This window comes from Piliocolobus tephrosceles, chromosome 11, assembly GCF_002776525.5.
Source record: "Piliocolobus tephrosceles isolate RC106 chromosome 11, ASM277652v3, whole genome shotgun sequence".
Classification (NCBI taxonomy): Eukaryota; Metazoa; Chordata; class Mammalia; order Primates; family Cercopithecidae; genus Piliocolobus; species Piliocolobus tephrosceles.
The window spans coordinates 3,545,191-3,563,565 of NC_045444.1; the positions used below are offsets into that span (position 1 = coordinate 3,545,191).

General features: G+C 40.2%; 1 protein-coding gene across 6 annotated transcripts in view; it reads right to left on the reverse strand.

The window, feature by feature from the left end:
* Positions 1–18,375, reverse strand: part of CLASP1 (cytoplasmic linker associated protein 1) — a 298,327-nt gene that overhangs the window by 121,225 nt on the left and 158,727 nt on the right. For all 6 annotated transcript variants that reach the window (XM_031936404.1, XM_026456078.1, XM_023185195.2 and 3 more), the window contains exons 9-10: positions 5,676–5,828; positions 646–719 (exon numbers count right to left, since the gene is read on the reverse strand). In XM_031936404.1, the coding sequence (XP_031792264.1) occupies positions 646–719; positions 5,676–5,828 (227 nt within the window). The remainder of the gene's footprint in view (positions 1–645; positions 720–5,675; positions 5,829–18,375) is intronic.

The following is an 18,375-nucleotide window of genomic DNA, read 5'->3' on the forward strand; positions in this document are numbered from 1 at the left end:
CCCAGGCCACCGAGATTCTTGTTACCTGCTTTACACACATACGGCAACCAAGGTGGCAAAGAGAGTTGTACATAACAGACTAGTAAGTGCCACAGGAATCCAGAGCACAGACAGCCAGTGTAGGCTGAGGAAAAGTATTAATCTCAACCAGCAATAGACAATACTAAGGCACAAAGCAGTCAAAAACTTGTGGCTGTATCCCAATTTTTATAAATAATCTTTGTTTCATCTGTCAGGTATTTAAAGTGAAGCATCAAAGAAGGTATAAACTCAGCTCTTATTAAATCATTCTCTGTAACTTTTCAGACACCAAAATCCTTCAAATTTATGAATTTTTCTAAAAAAAATCCCTAAATAAACATGCCTTTTATATTTTCTAACTGAGCATCACCTATTTCTTTCTCTTTTATGTGACCTGATCCATAAACTTAATAATAGAGCAACCAATGTCTTTCCTGATCTTACTGAAAGATCATCTTGGGCCTTGACTTTTGCTCCAACATTTTCTAGTCTGCACCTCAGATCTCCTGTAGTGTTGATAGTTAAAATTACCTGTAAAGAACATTACACAGGCATACTTGAAAACTAAAATGTGAAGAAAAAGTCTACCCTTGTTTGTAATCATACTCAAATATCCTCACTGACCTGTACTACAGGTACATCATCAAATGCTTTAATAAAATCCTCTTCATCCACAGCACCAGCTCCTTCTTTTGCAGCTATAAAAAAGAATTTCAAGAAATATGAAACAATGTATATAACACATACACTGAAGAAGTCTAAACATACACAATCAAAATTCTGTTTTGGAAGATTAAGAACTATTTTTTAGAAAGGCTTCATATAACTTTGGAGTGTCATGAAATTGACAAACATTACTGACTTCATATCAAGATGAAATATAGTAATTCTACAATGCTATATACATTAGCTTAAGGTCACTTAGACTACCTGTTTAAGCAAGGAGGGTATGGTTTTAAAGGGTTTAGATATTGTATTAATATACAAGTCTTTTGAAAGATTCCTAACAAATGCATCAAGCAGAAAATTTAATTCTTCAGGGAATAACTTAAACTGTAATTACTAGGAATTCAGCATTACAAATTTGTGACTATTCAAACCAGTCCTAAATAATTTCAGTTTTATTTAACTTTATATTAGTTTGAAAACATTTCTATTTCCTTGAACTCATGGTAACTGTCATTTTTTTCATTTAAGAATCAGTTACAAGTTTCTCCTACAAAGTTATCCTAAGATGCTCTGTATACTTAAAAGTATTTGAAGAAAGTACTTCTTTTCGCTAATCTGAGCTCCCTTTTATGCATGAAAATCAAGTGATGCTTTATCAGATTTTTTCACATTTTAAAAACCGGTGTCTCTAGTCATCTTCATAACCCCCATTAATGATTTACATGGATTAGTCTGATTGCTTTTCTAAGACTTTCTTACTACACATGTATCTGGTGTTTGGGGTCCTGATAACTATTCAGACAGAAAGGAGCTTTAAAGACAATCCCAGGTAGCAGTAAATGTGTGTCATCACTCTTGCTGAAGATCACTCACACCGTGGAAAAGCTAACTACTATAAAGGACAACAGTCACTCACTGTGATGTGGTGCTCTGTGTCTGTTTTAGCATAAAAACTGGATCCCATTGAGCAGATAGGCCCTGAATGCCTCCTTTGCATAAGGCCCTACACCATGTACCCACACGTACCAAAGAGGACTCAGAGGCCAACATCAGTCCCTGAGCCTAAGGTATCTCATGAGGAGGAGCTAACCAGGAAATTCAGGACTATGGTTTTAAACAACATGGAAAAAAGGGTAAGTGCAGGGCTGAAGGGGAAAACCGAGCTGATATGTGCATGATTTACGCAGCAGGGACTTCTGGAAAGGGTATGGATGCGGGATGGGAAGGAAAGCACCAGTCTAGTAATTTTCTAAGCCTTGTTTGTGCAACGGATAATTACCCAAGAATAGATCAAGAAAAAAGATTAGAAAGATTGTTCAGGCATTAAAAGGAACAAAGTATTGATATACGCTACAAGGTAGATGAAACACTGAAAACATTCCCTTTAAAATGGCTAATTTTATGGTACGTGAATTTAAACTCAATAACAAAAAGTAAAATGTTTTTAAATATACCCAAAAAATGATTAGAAAGAACTGGAAATAAGTACAATTAACATTCCTACAGCTCCTCTATCACAGATGCTGGGGTCAGGAGGCAGAGTGGTCCCAGGCTGGTCTGGTCAAGATACCAATATTCTAGGGCCAGTTCAGAATTCAGGAGAGGCCATCAGGAGACAGCAATTTAATGCTAATCATGAGTATAGCTTTTATTTGGTCCTTTCGGCTTCATCTTTTTTGGTTCATGGGATTCCCCATCCACCACTATCCCCACCACCACCAACAGCTCAAAAGCTATAGCCATCAGTGAAAATGGTCCTAAGAGCAGCAGCTACACAATTTTTCTGAGGTACATTTCAGAAGGAATTTGCATGTAAATGTAAAACTTGAGAGAAAATGAGAGTTGTATATAACAACTAAACTGTCTACATTAGGAGTGAAAGGAAGAATTTATGAGAGAAATCTCCTACAATTTATTTCATGCAACATCCTTACTGGTCTCACAAGGAACCATGTTACTTGTAAGAACAAAATGTATTTTATCTTATTTATTTTTATTCCCAACTTTTAAGTTCAGGGGTACATGTGTAGGATGTGCAGGTTTGTTACATAGGTAAACGTGTGCCATGGTGGTTTGCTGCACAGATCACCCCATCACCTAGGTATTAAGACCAGCACATAGCTATTCTTCCTGAAGGTCTCCCTCCTCCCACCCCAAACCCTGCAACAGGTCCCAGTGTGTGTTTTCCCCACCCATGTGTCCATGTGTTCTCATCATTCAGCTCCCACTTATAAGTGACAACATGCAGTATTTGGTTTTCTGTTCCTGCGTTAAACTGCTGAGGATAACAGCTTCCACCTCCATCCATGTCCCTGCAAAGGACATGATCTTGTTCCTTTTTATGAATGCATAGTATTCCATGGCATATATGTACAACATTTTCTTTACCCAGTCTTGATGAGCATTTAGGTTGACTCCATGTCTTCGCTATTGTGAATAGTGCTGGGATGAACATATGCACACATGTATCTTTATAACAGAATGATTTACATTCCTTTGGGTATATACCCAGTAATGGGACTGCTGGGTCCAATGGTATTTCCGCCTCTAGGTCTCTGAGGAACTGACACAGTCTCTTCCACAGCGGTTGAACTAATTCACACTCCCACCAACAGGGTAAAAGCACTCCTTCTTCTCCACAACCTCGCCAGCATCTACTGTTTTTCTGACTTTTTAATAATAGCCATTCTGACTGGTGTCAGATGTGAGATGGTATCTCATTGTGATTTGCATTTCTCTAATCATCAGTGATGTTGAGCTTCTTTTCAAATGTTTGTGGGCCGCATGTTCGGCTTCTTAAGTGTCTGATCATTTTCTTTGCCCACTTTTTAATGGGGTTGTTTTTTCTTGTAAATTTAAGTTCCTTGTAGATTCTGGATGTTAGGCCTTTGTCAGATGGATAGATTGCAAAAATTTTTTCCCATTCTGTAGGTTGTGTGTTCGCTCTGATGATAGTTTATTTTGCTGTGCAGAAGCTCTTTAGTTTAATTAGGTCCATTTGTCAATTTTTGCTTTTGTTGCAATTGCTTTTGGCGTCTCTGTCATGAAATCTTTGCCCATGCCTATGTCCTAAATGGTATTGCCTAGATTTTCTTCTAGGGTTTTACAGTTTGAGTTAAATTTTAAGTCTTTCATCCATCTTGAGTTGATTTTTGTATAGTGTGTAAGGAGGAGGTTCAGTTTCAATATTCTGCGTATGGCTACCCAGTTCTCCCAGCACCATTTATTAAACAGGAAATTCTTTCCCCATTGTTTGTTTTTATCAGGTTTGCCAAAGATCAGATGGTTGTAGTCGTGGGGTCTTTATTTCTGGGTTCCCTATTCTATTCCATTGGTCTGTGTGTCTGTTCTTGTACCAGTACCACACTGTTTTGGTTAGGGGTAGCCTTACAGTATAAAGTTGGATAGCGTGATGCCTCCAGCTTTGTTCTTTTTGCTTAGGATTGTCTTGGCTATATGAGCTCTTATTTGGTTCCATATGGATTTTAAGATAGTTTCTTCTAATTCTGTGAAGAATGTCAATGTTAGTTTAATGGGAATAGCTTGAATCTATAAATTGCTTTGGGCAGTATGGCCATTTTCATACTATTAATTCTTCCTATCCATGAGCACGGACTGTTTTTCCATTTGTTTGTATCGTCTCTGATTTCTTTGAGCAGTGTTTTGTAGTGTTCCTTGAGGAAGTGCTTCACTTCCCTTGTTAGCTGTATTCCTAGGTATTTTATTCTTTTTGGGGCAATTGTGAATGGGAATTCATTCACGATTTGGCTCTCTGCTTGCCTGGTATTGATGTATAGGAATGCTAGCGATATTTGCGCATTGATTTTGTATCCTGAGACTTTGCTGAAGTTGCTTATCAGCTTAAGAAGATTTGGGCTGAGACAATGGGGTTTTCTAGATATAGGATCATGTCATCTGCAAATAAAGATAGTTTGACTTCCTCTCTTCCTATGTGAATACCCTAACCCTAACCCCAACCCCAACCCCATGCTCCTTTAGCTCAGTGAGGTTCATTATTACCCACATTCTGAGGCCTACTTCTGTCATTTCAGCCATCTCAGTCTCAGCCTAGTTCTGAGCCCTTGCTAGAGAGGGGTTGTGGTCATCTGAAGGAAAAGATGTTTCATCGCTTTTGTGCTGATTCTTTCTCATCTTTGTAGGCTTATCTACCTTTGATCTTTGAGGTTGTGGTCCTTTGGATGGGGTTTTTTGTGGTTGCTGTTTTCTGTTTGTTTTTATTTTAACAGTCTGGTCACTCTTCTGTGGAGCTGCTGCTACCCAGCTTTCTACAGATTGTCTTTAAGGTCTTGAGCTCTGCCCTCCCTGCATGAAAAGCCTGCAGTCCAGGTAGAGAAACACGGGCCTTCCACTCCCACAGAGCTACCTCCCGCTGGCCCAGCTCCACTTCATGCTACCATCCAACAGACACACCAACAGCGGCCACCTCACCATGGCTCACCGGGAACTGGAGCAGAGGTGGCTGGTCTCCACCACCCACAGCCCGACCCTGCATGCAGAGCATGCAGACACGCCCCAATACCTAGGGGCCAGTCCACAAGATGTATTTTAAAGCCAGGAGTTACAGTGTGACTTCTGGATTATTCTCAGTCTTGTTAAACAGAAATTGTCTAAAACGCCCCTAGTGGTTTCAGGCATTGCTGGCTCCAGATAACTAAACAATGTGATGAGGGTGCGCTCTTGCTCTTATCTCGGAGGTACGCTTTCCGGCTGCGCTGGCTTCCTCCTTCTACAGGCTCCGCCTTAGCAGAATGTGGCAAAAGTCAACACAGTAGCTCAAATTTACAACTTACCAGCTAATCAGCATCAGTACTGCAATGCTAATTCAATTAAAGAATAGCAGGCAGAAACCTGCTGCATACGGGGACTGTATCACTTTTGAGGGCCACCATAGGCAAGTACTTGCACCTCTGGTTTGAAAAGCTGGCATAGCTGACCCCAGAATGCCACGCAGGGCTTAGACTAACCTGAAGACTTGGATCCCAGGGTGGATGAACCAAGCCGGCGGGTGGTTCCCATTCCAACGTTTCTCCGAGAACTTGGTGGAGCCTTGGATGATGTAGAACTAGCAGAGGAAGGTCTGTTACCATCCACAGAATCTTCATCATCGAAATTTTTATCTGAACAGTAAGCACAGAAACCAATGTTTTTTAAAAAACAAAAACTATATATATATACACACATACACACCAACATACACACACACACACACACACACTTTTTCATACTCTTTTGGAGTCTGAGGTGCCCCTCTAGGATCTGGAAAGCCTTAGGTTAAGCCCAGAATGAAGCTACAAAGATCATACTTGCTTTCACATACCCAGAATACTTTTGCACTCAAATTTTGAAAAATAGAACAAATATAAAGAAGAAAACAATCTCTCATAAAACCACCACCTAGAAATAGTTATTTTCACATTCTGGAACATTTCTGATCATCCATGCTTTTTTTTTTTAAAAGATAGAGTCTCACTGTCACTCAGTCCTCCCATCTTAGCTTCTCAAAGTGCTGGGATTACAGGCATAAGCCACTGTACTTGGTCACTTGGGTATTTTAAAGTAACAGCTGAGATGAGAGTATGTATCATATTGGAATACTGCTTACTTCAAATATGTAACTTTTTCCTCTGTGATGAAATATTTTTCATAACCACCATTTTAATAATTGTATGGTACTTTGTAATTGGAAAACAGCACAAGTGAAACACTCTTATGGTTAGACACTTAGGGTGTTTCTAATTCCTCACCATTAGAAATGCAATATTGCAAATGCCTTCCTATATTTTTGTTTGTTTGTTTGTTTGAATTTCCAATCGTTTTAGGAATGAAAACCCTAGAAGCAACAACAGTGGGTCAAAGAGTGTAAAAGTTCTTGATGTATAGTGCCAAAATTATCAGAGAGTTCATATAAATGTACATTTCTCCTAGAAGTTCAAAGAAGTACTCATCCTTCCACACCATTGCCAACATTTAGTATTACCATTTTTAAACTTTAATCAATCTGACAGGTGGAAAAAAGACTTCATCTTCTATGTTGCATTTCATTTTTAGTGAAGATTAACATTTTTTTCATAAGCTCATTAACTTTAAAATTTTTTAAACAGCAGTGGATTCAATCAATACTCCTCAAGTTGCATTTAAAATTTAAAACAAAACAAAACAAAAAAAAAAAAAAAAACACAGCTATAGTACTACCACTTTGGGAGGCCAAAATGGGAGAACTGCTTGAGGCCAGGAGTTCAAGACCACCCTGGGCAACATAGCAAGGTCCTGTCTCTTAAAAATAAAAAAATTTGTCAGATATGGTGGCATGTGCCTGTAGTCCCAGATACTCAGAAGGCTGAGGCAGGAGCATCACTTGAGCCCAGGAGCTTGAAGCTGCAGTGAGCCAGGGTCACCCCACTACATTCCAGCCTAAGTGACAGAGCAAGACCCTGTCTCAAGAAAAAAGAAACATCTTTGGATTCTTAAAAATCAACAAATTTATAACAACACTTCAATGATGCAAAATTAAAGTTTATGCATCAAGTATAAGAGTGAGTCATTTAGGAGGCTAAACAAAGAACTTAAGATTAATTTAAATAAAACAAAAATCAACATCTATAGCTGACAATACTCATGATTTCTGAAAGGGGCATTAGTTCTTTACCAATAAGTTTGAAATAAATCATTGCTATCCAAAAAATATACAGAATTCCTGTTTTCCTTGATGTAGTCGCTTCTTAAGCTAAATTATCAACAGCGAAGTCTTGTGTCTACTCAAGACCCCAATGCTCCCTGAAACTCAACAACAATGCACTCCAAATGACATGGCTCAGTTTATTCAACACAGGGTAGGGGGAGGAGGAGAGAAAGACATCCTCACAAATCCATGTCCTTATGCAAATTAGCTCCTTTCGCTGTGCCTTTAAATCCCCCAGATTGTCTTGTTATGCCATGCTGTTTCAAGATGGTTCTTTCAATCCATACATCCATTTTTTTATTGATTCACATGCACAGTGCTATTAGCATAGACTTCCCGTGGATTCAGAAAGTGGTTCATAATGGCCTTCCCAAAATGAAAACTAAAGTCTAATGTAAAGAATAAGAACAACCCAAAGGAGTACTGTCAGCATTAGCAGTGACAAGGACAGATCTCACTCAGCCTATCTGTCCTCTGGGGAGCTCTAAGAACATCTGAACAGATGTCATTATTCTACTACCTTAAACCATAATCATTCTGCTGAGTAGGAACAGTTCTCGTCTGTGGGACAGTTAAAAAATAAATGGGAGACATGAGGACACTATCATGCTTCACTCACAAATTCATGTAAATTATGTTTAATTCAGTCTTCCAACATATGCAGGCATGTCATTTAGAACAGTACTCAGTTGCCAAGAATTATTTTCAATGGACCAATTTCAATGGAATTCCTGAAATTTTTTGCTTGCATCAGTGATAGACTAGGTGTGGACCAGACTTAACCTCCTGCAATAAATAGCTAGAAAACCTGACAGTATATCTGAAAGAACTACGTGCAGGCACTGGATAATAGGCAGTGCAGAACTTGGCTGTTCAGTGAATTTGCATAAAGATATGGATTTATTTGTTTCTCCCTGCAAGAAAAGAAACAAACAAGGTAAGCCATACAATCATCCCAACTTTCTGCCGGGAGGTGTTACTAATTTCCAGGTCACCAAGTACAGGGAAGGGGACCTCAAATTAAACTTAGTAGCCCTGCAGATTAGATACTACAGACAACAAAGAACAGAGTTCAGAGAGGTTGAGGGTGCTAGAAATTACAGGAAGCTACACAGAAAGAGGGCTACAGAAATGTGCTAAGTTCTAGGCCTCACGTGTGTGAGTGAACTTCCATGAAACAAGGCAGAAAATGACCAAGAAGGTGTGAAATGAACAATTCTTAGAGTTTACACAAGTAGGGAAGCTCCAACCAGCCAAAGTGGAATGTTCTTGGCGACCCACCCAAGGAATTCAATGGAGACCCCCAGAGAGGTCAGGTCTTAGTGAGACTGAAGTATGTCTGATCTGGAGTGAAAGTTAAATCAAATCTGCCCTATCAGAGCTTAAAAGCAGGCCTACAGGGCATCAGAAAGACCTGCAAGTAACTTATCTGCTTTGCCAAAACAAAGCGTGATATTCCTAAAAGAAATAAAACAAGACACAGACACTCAACAAGGTAACATTCACAATACACAACATCTAATAAAAAATTCCTTCACTATGTACAGAGAAGCCTTAAAAAAAAAACTTCCTAAACATGACAAGAGTTAGGAAAATGTGGCCCATAATCAGGAGGTGCAAAAAAAAATCAGAAAATAGTAAACTTCTGAGAAATGATGAGATAAGACATTAAACTTCTATTATAACTATGTTCAATATTAAAAGAATACATAGATATTCATAAGAAAAAAGGAAGTTTTTTTAAGAATCCAGTGGAACTTACAGATTTTAAGAAAACATAATTATCTGAAATGAAAATTTCACTGATTGAGATTAAGTGCAGGCTAGACATTGCAGAAGTAAAGAAAAAAATCAGGAAACTTAAACATATAGCAATAGAATTTATCCAAAATAAGCACAGAAACAAAATAGGCTGAGAAAATAAATAAAAGGAATAGAGTCTCAGAGACCTGAAGGATAATATCCAGCAGTCTAACACACACAACACTGCAGGCCCGAAGGACAAGGGGAAGAAGAGAAGGACAGAAAAAGATTAAGAAATGATGGCCAAAACATTTCCAAATTTGATAGAAACTATAAACCTACAGATCCAAGAAGCTGCACACCCCAAGCAAGACACACACACAGAAGAGCATACTGAGGCACACCATAATCAAACTGTTAGGCCCAGACAAGAGCAGCCAGGGGAAGAGACATAGTACACAGAAGAACAAACATAAAAGCAGCAGCAGACTTCATCAGAAACCCTGCCAGCCAGAACACAATGGAAATGACAGCTGGAAAATGGTATTCACCTAGAAGTAACCTAGAATTCTATATCCAGTGAAAACATCTGTTAAGAATAAAGGCAAAATAAAAACTCAAACAGAAATTGTCATCAGCAGACCCGCATTTCAAGAAATATAACAGGAAGATCTTCAGGCAAAAGGAAAAATGATACCAGTTGGAAACTTGGGTTTACATAAAGAAAGAAAGAGCAGTAGATATGGTAAATATGTGAATATAAGACTTTCTTCTCATATTTTATTACTTATTCTCCTGTTTTAATTCTTTCACATTACCATTTCTATAAAAGATGACTGACTGTTTAAAGCAAAAATATTTAGCTTTCATTCTTTTTATATTCTCATGTAATAGGCCAATAACCTGGGGGCCAGAGGAACCATAATTAGGATATATGTTGCTGTACTAGATGACACACACAAAACAATCTGGGAAATAAGGCACAGGGAAGGCATGAAGAAAATGGAAGCAGTTCTGTTTCCGTCCTCAAAGAGCATATATTTTTCAAAGTTGATTATAACTTGTCTAAACTGCCTGAAGATGTCACACAACAGTGCATCACAAACCTTACCGAGAAGGCACGCCCTTCATCACCAACACCTGTATGAAATGTCTCCCAAAGAAGGGAAGGATGACGCTGGGCGCGGTGGCTCACGCCTGTAATCCCAGCACTTTGGGAGGCTGAGGCGGGCAGATCACGAGGTCAGGAGATCGAGACCATCCTGGCTAACACGGTGAAACCCCGTCTCTACTAAAAATACAAAAAATTAGCCAGGCGTGGTGGCGGGCGCCTGTAGTCCCAGCTACTCAGGAAGCTGAGGGAGAAGAATGGCGTGAACCCGGGAGGCAGAGGTTGCAGTGAGTCAAGATAGCACCACTGCACTCCAGCCTGGGTGATAGAGCGAGACTCTGTCTCAAAAAAACATAAAAAATAAAAAATAAGAAGGGAAGGAGGGGCCGGGCGCAGTGGCTCAAGCCTGTAATCCCAGCAGTTTGGGAGGCCGAGACAGGCGGATCACGAGGTCAGGAGATCGAGACCATCCTGGCTAACACGGTGAAACCCCGTCTCTATTAAAAATACAAAAAATTAGCTGGGCGAGGTGGCGGGCGCCTGTGGTCCCAGCTACTTGGGAGGCTGAGGCAGGAGAATGGCGTGAACCTGGGAGGTGGAGCTTGCAGTGAGCTGAGATCCGGCCACTGCACTCCAGCCTGGGCAACAAAGCAAGACTCCGTCTCAAAAAAAAACAAAAAAAAAAAAAAAAAGAAGGGAAGGAGGAAAGGGCATACCGAGCAGCCAATGTAGGGCTTTTTAAACTGAACTTTAGGAGTGCTACCTGTCTTTTTACTTACCCTTTGGAAACAAATTTAACAAGCTTACTTAGCTGATTCCCTAAGCAGATTAGAAGCAACTAACTACAGGGATAGTGAGAAGGAGGACGTGCAAAGTAATGTTAGTAAGTGAGCTGAAGGCCTAATAGCCTAATAGAAACTACGAAAAGCAAACACATGCACATAAAAACCCCTAAACCCAAAATGCTTAGAACACGGTTGACAGTACAGGGGTCAAATCATATCTGTACAATAACAGCACAATGACCCCGCACAACAACTTAAGATTCAATTTTTCAATGATCTGTGTGCTAGTGAAGACAGTAATTCACATTTCCCATCTTGACTGGAAATTCGGGAAAACATAGGACAAAAGTATATTTATTTTCTAGATTAAGAGCTGGACACAATGCGTTGAACTGAAATACCTGCAAAGGCTTTTGGAGGATAAAAACCAACTGAGCCAATTACTTGAAAACTTAACTAACACACTGTTTAAAAATAAGTTTAGCCTATGTTTCCTAGCTTTTGGGACACCAGAAATTAAGATTAAATTTAAAAGGAGGCTGGATCATCAGAAAGGTACCCAGTTTCAGTTAACTAGGAAATTCTACTATGTAGAATGAGCCATTCTTTAACTGGACAAATAAGCTGTATCTGCAACTAGACCATGGTTACAGCAGAAGATGAAGAGTCTCACATCCAGGTTCTAACGTTTAGTATTTGTCGGCTAAATTAACCCATACTGAACTCTACTAGCCATTTGGATTCCCATTTTCTTTAGGCTTTTCTGCTAAGCAGACATCTGGTAGTATCTAACCTCTTTTTCTAGAGCTTTAACTAAGGCAGAAACGTGTGAAAATGAGTATTTTTAACTGCAGGCTTGTGCCATTACATCAATTTTAACATTTTCACATAATACAAGAGCATATGTTACACATAAAATCATCTTAAGGGGAAGTTCTCTTTAAGCCCGAAGAAATAATTAATTGTATCTTCAGCCACCACTGCAAAGATGGCCATGGGAGGGCCACTTCTTTCATCTGATAGTCTCAGGTAGAAATCTGAAATAAGCAGATGGGAACCTTCAGTTCCCAGCAAGCATCACCTCCTTTGATTCTTTAAAAATCACCTGAGCTCCATTTCACCTTTTATAGCATCAGGATAAACCACTTAAAAATGACTCATGACATTTCTACAGAGTGATATTATAATTTTCACCCAACCCTGAATCACCCCAGGGTGCTATCAGTCTAAAGACAAACATGAATTCCAGTCTGAGGTCTGGAACTTGGAATTAGAAGCTTTGGGCCATACTGTTCGCTTGGAAAATTTAAACACTCATCTATGAGGACCAACAAAACGTCACAGAAACTAATAAATATCTGCTCACTGCCTATCTGCCAGGAAAGCCAGCAACTAACTACAAAGCTTTTCCTTCTCTTCTCCTGAGGCAGGCTTTGACGGACAGAAGCCCAACGGGGAGAAAACGCCTCATTTTCTACAGAAAAGACAACTATCTCTCTGCTTCACTGCAGCAGGGTCACTTTGAAGAAGCTGCTATCCTGACAGGCTTTCAGATTCACCCACTACCTGCTAATTGAGATTCCTCTCCAAGGGAGTAAGAAATGTGGCAGCCTACTAACTAGACTATAATTAGCTCCCTCAAGAGGAAGCTGCACAGAGACAGGAGAATGAGCCCAAAGGCTGGCTGCTTTCCATAAATATCCCAAAATGTCTTTCTTCTTGAATTTGCAGAGCTCCAAGCCTTTTGCAAAGGCTGTTCCTACTATCTGCAATTCTTGTCCTGTCTGCCAGACACACCCCTAGGCATTCTTGAAAACACAAGTCTACTGCTAGCCTGAGATCCTGCCCGGCTCTGACCATGCGTGTACCATTTACTCCATGGCCCCCTGAAATCAGCTGGCTGCAGATCTGTTTGGTCTCTCTGTCCCTGGGGTAGGGACCACTTTGTATTCTTCTTGGTATTTACAACAACTAGAACAGAGTCTGGGCCAACAACCAGTAGACAGTCAAAAAAATTTAATTCTGGTAGTCCACATGAAGAAAGGCAAAATTTGTGAATGGATGAAAATCTTTTCTCATGTATCTTTTTTAGAAGCTTTTATTACTTTTTTTTAACATGCATATGGCTTAATTAGATAATAAATTCAAACAAGGTTATGAAAATAACTGAGGACAAATCAACAAACACAATTAAAACCTCAAATACTTTTTAAGCTTCCAAATTTTCCTGCTAGAAAGAAATGTATATCCTTCTTTCCCGATAAAACATACACCTATTTTTAAATTAAGTCACAGTTCCACTATAAGCAATCATAAGCTCCCCAAATTAAACTAACAATTTGATATATATGCATTTCTAGACTTGAATGCATTCATAAACATGAATTCTATACACACGTATAAAAACCGCTTTTTTGCACACCACCAATATTTTTCTAGATCAGTATTAATCTAGTCAATTTAAAAGACTTCTTACTGTGACACTGTGTGCATTTACTATATTTAATCAATCATCTGTTTATCGATAGTTGAATTGTTTTCAATTTTTCACCCTCATAAAACCACTGCAGTCAGTATGTTTAAAAGTAACAAGAAAAGTAACAACTAATAGAATCACAGCACTTAACTGTGTACCAGGTCCTAGGTTTGGTTGTGCATAGTGACATTAAATCCTCCTGACAACCCTGAGAGGACTATTGTCACTTCAGTCTTAAAAATAAAAAAACTTAAGGCATCCAGACACAATATGCCCGAAGCTACACAGCTAACAAGGAGGTGGAGGAAGCCAGGATTCAAACCCAGGCCTGTTGAACTCAACATCCTTTGCTCTGAGTCATGACATTAAACGACCATCTGCCAAAAAAAAGCAATTCCCATAAGCTGATGCTTAGCTGGGCACTGTGCTAAGTGTGTTCCGCACGTTGTGTTGTTTAATTCCTACTGCAGATGTTTGCTTGCTTAAAATTATTTGTTTAAGATAATTTCTCAAGTACAGTATCTTCAGTATCTCTTATGAATGTAAACATTAAAAATCCTCAAAAAAAAAAAAAAAAACTAGCAAACCAAATTCAGCAACATATCAAAAGAATTAACATTATGGCCAAGTGCGACTTATCCCAGGAATGTAATGTTTGTTCAATATATATCATAGTTGTTATATTAATATAATAAAAGGCAAAAAACAACATATTCTCTAAACACAGTAAAATGCTTTCATGCTAAAAACACTACAAGCAGGGATTAGAAGAGAACTCCCTCGACCTGATAAAGACCACCTCCTGGCCAGGCGTGGTGGCTCACACCTGTAATCTCAGCACTTTGGGAGGACAAGGCAGGCGGATTGCCTGAGGTCAGGAGTTCCAGACCAGCCTGACCAACACGGTGAAACCCCATCTCTACTGAAAACACAAAAATTAGCCCAGCGTGGCAGTGCACTCCTGCAATCCCAGCTAGTCAGGAGTCTGAGGCAGGACGATCGCTTGAACCCGGGAGGTGGAAGTTGCAGTGAGCTGAGATTGCACTACTGCACTCTAGCCTGGGCAATGGAGCCAGACTCCATCTCAAAAAAGAAACAAACAAACAAAAACACACACACACACCCCATCAACAACATGGTCAAAGACCAGATGCTTTCCCCCTAAGATCAAGAACGAGAGAAGATGTTTGCTCTCACTACTTCTATTCAACATTGTGGTAGATGTTCTAGCCAGGGAAATCCGACCAGAAAAAGAAAAGAAAAGAAAGGAAAAAAAAAAAAAAGCATGCAGACTGAATTGGAAGAACTAACACTGTCTCCATTTACAAATGACTTGATTTGGTATGTACAAAACACTAAAGAATGCACGCAAAAAATCAGAACCAATAAACAAGTTCAGTGAGGTTGTAGGATATAAAACCAGTATTAAAAAATCCATTGTATATTCTATACATCAAATTAAGAAAACAATTAACAACAGCGTCAATAAAAACACCTAACAACTTTAACAAAAGGGAACTACAAAACACTGTTAAGATCAACTAAAGACAAACCAATAAATAGAAAGATATTCCATGTTCATATATTGGAGGAATTTTTGCTCATTATCCAAACTATATTCCTTGCCCATCTGTTCCCTCTTAATTTTAACCAAAGTTGGATAAACAGAAAAGTATAAAAGTGCAAAACACACTGTATGAATTGAATGGCTGGATAAAGACTTTTTCTTCCAAGTTTCTACCTCCCTTTCTCCATCAAAGTATGGGAAGTGGGGTACACGTATCACCCCCAATCCAGTCAATATGGACCAGCGTTAAACAGGGCCGGTTCTACCACTCTGTACAAAAAAATTCTTCAATATCCATATTCTGAAACAAAAATTCCTCTCCCTGTTTACAAAATTAAAGAAGGCTTTTGTCAGAACACAGGGAATATAAACATTTCCAACTTGGCTGGAAACGTTGGCATTTTTGACAACACAAAAGTGGAAATGGCACACTAGAAGCTCTGAGGGTGCTAGCAGAGTGCTACTTCTGCCCTTTGGCACCAGTAATCCATCCTCTACCACAGAAGTGAGCCTGGAATGCAATCAAGCTGCCAGTTAGGGATCACGTTTCATTCCTTCCGCCCAAAAGCTTGCTGCCAAAAAGCTGGGCTGGCATTTTAAGACGATCTCAACAATAACACCACTGATACAGATAACATGAGAAGAGAGAACTGGAGCACAGACAGGTGGCAACTCAAAAATTCATTTCAGCTTTACTAGTCCTTCACAAAGGGAGTCAAAAAGGGACAAAACCTTCTGCTGGGAAAGACAGACAAGGAAAACACCAACAGAAACCGGAGAGGGAAATGAACTGTGAGGAGGGCAGAAAGCAAACTTCCATAGATACCTGCTCCTTAAGGCACTATAGGAACTCAAAGTTCACACTGGGTAAGAGCTGCTGAGTGCCTCCTGCAGGTGCAGACCAAGGCACAATTCTTCTTTGGGTCTTGGGGAAAATGCCCTGGCTGCTGCTATATAACTTATAACCAGGCTCCAGAGAGATGCAGGCATACTCACAACAGAGGAGCCCAGGGCCGATTCTGTGAAGGGAGAAATCCACAGCTTGCACTGGGCAGTGAGCCTGTCCTGGGGCAGAGCTGTAATGTCACAGGCCTGCACTTTCAGCAAGACCAACCTCATGTGAGGTAGAAAAAGAAAATGAAAAGAGATAGGCTTCTGTTTCTCTGTCTGAAAAAAGGATGATCCTGTATACCTATGAAATGCGCTGCCCACCCAGTATCAACCCCTTTCTTCTACTGACAGCCCAGGGCAGTTCTTGGGTAACCACCTCCCCCACTCTCAAAGTGACAACACCTTTGTTTGCCTCAGTGGATCCTGGCCACAGCATCAGGGCTCTCCCAACCCATCACAGTAATTAATTCTAGAACCTCCCTTCTTGTGGACTTAGAGCTATGCAGGTACAAGCCTAGAGCTGTTGGAGCCAACTAATGGCAGTGCCTGCTTAAGAGAGAGGCAAAACAAAAGAAAGCAGAGTGAGAGGCAGTGAGAGCCGAGGTCTAACGCCTGGCATGTGTCCGAAGGAGGGTAGCAAGACCCAAACACTCAGACTTAGTTCCACGAACCAAGTCACTCCCCTTCTCCCTTATACCACTTGGAATGAGGCCTGTATTGCTGGCAACCCAAAGCATCTCTGTACTATATCAAAGGGAGATCATGCAGATTAGACAAAATGCATTAAAGACAGGAAAACCATAAGTACTGGACAAATGGCAGCTATTTTACACCCTCAGTATTTGTGCTATGCTTTGCATGCAAAAAAATCAGCTCTTCAAAAATATTTCAACAGAAGTGAGGAATTAGGAACAGAATTTTCTTTAAAAATGTGCTTAAAAGGCCATACAACTAATTCAAGTTAGGCAGCCGAAAGAAATGTATGGACATTATAGAGAAATGGAGGAAGGCATGGTTAAAACCACCTTCCCTAGAACTGATTCCAAAGGGAAAGCACCCATTTCCCCCTTGTCAAGTGTCCTTAAGAGGTCTCAATGACAATTTTCTCAGGGTCACGAGAAAGAAATTTGTCATTTGTAAGCAAAAGAAAAAAGCTCAATTAGGAATATGCTTCCATCAAGTGGCATCAATGTTTTAAACTCTCTCCAAACCTTCCATGTCCTGGAACTTGAAAGTTCGAGTCCAGAGCACAGGGTCACCTTACAGGTGATTTGGTCTCCAAGTAATCATGTTGTTACTTCTGTAATAAAACTGGACTCCCAGAGCACCCTAGCCTCTACTACTGGGAGGCTACTGGAGAGGATACCACCTCTGAATACCAATGGGCGACCATGTGCTTGTTCCTTTATCTCGCTAGCATTTCTCTAGTAAGCACACTTGTGTCCCCAGTACTTTTTTGGGAGCTGGGATGTAGAAAGGGAAGTCACGGTTCTCACTCTGGAGTGCACAGTCCAACGTGGGAACATATACAATCAACAGCACGTAGGACTGAGTGTGAGGTTTTCCTAACAGCGCACACACAATATGACACACAAATCCAAAGTAGGGCCAGACAAATTTAGAAAGGATCCACTGTGCCTTCCAACCAACCCTCGGATGTGATCCGTACTACTTTGGTCCACTTAACATTGACTAAGAGTGTGAGAGGCTTTAAATGTGTGCACATCCTCTTAACTCAGGAACACCCTGGGCTACCAGGCTCGGTGAATATACAGCGAAAGAGAACAAATTCCAAAGACTCTTGCTGAACAGATGTAGCAGAGGCAAGGAATTCCTGACAGGGGATAATGAAAAAATGAGCCAGCTTCCCTCTACACCTGGACAGGCCCAGGTGCCCCCACTACTCTGTGTGCCCATCGTGGACACTACGGAACAGAGAATTAAAGGCAAAGTTCCCAAGTCATGTCCAGGAGTTAGGGTTCCTGAAGTTAGAATCTCTTGGCCAAACTGGAGGCCCAGTTTAAGTTAACCCTGTTAATATTAAGCCTTCCTCAGAGAAAAGAACTTACAGCAACATGCCAAGAGTGATGTATTTAAGATCAGTCTTGAAGAAGAGTATCTCCAAACATATGTCAGAAAGACTATAAACTTACCCTTAGAGACAAAAAGCAAAGGAAAGGAGCACAAGAGACTGGTACTTTAATATCCAGAGTACCAAAGAGCTCCCTGGGGGTGAATTAGGGAAGATGGGAATAAACTGTCCTTCCTGCTGGAATAGCTAGTCCCCGACACAAAACTCTCTGAGCACCTGAGCTGAGCCCACAGTATCATTTCCTGGAATGACACTCACACTGAAACATCCACAGGAACTCAGTTCTCCATAGAAATACCCACCATTCCTCAACATCCACA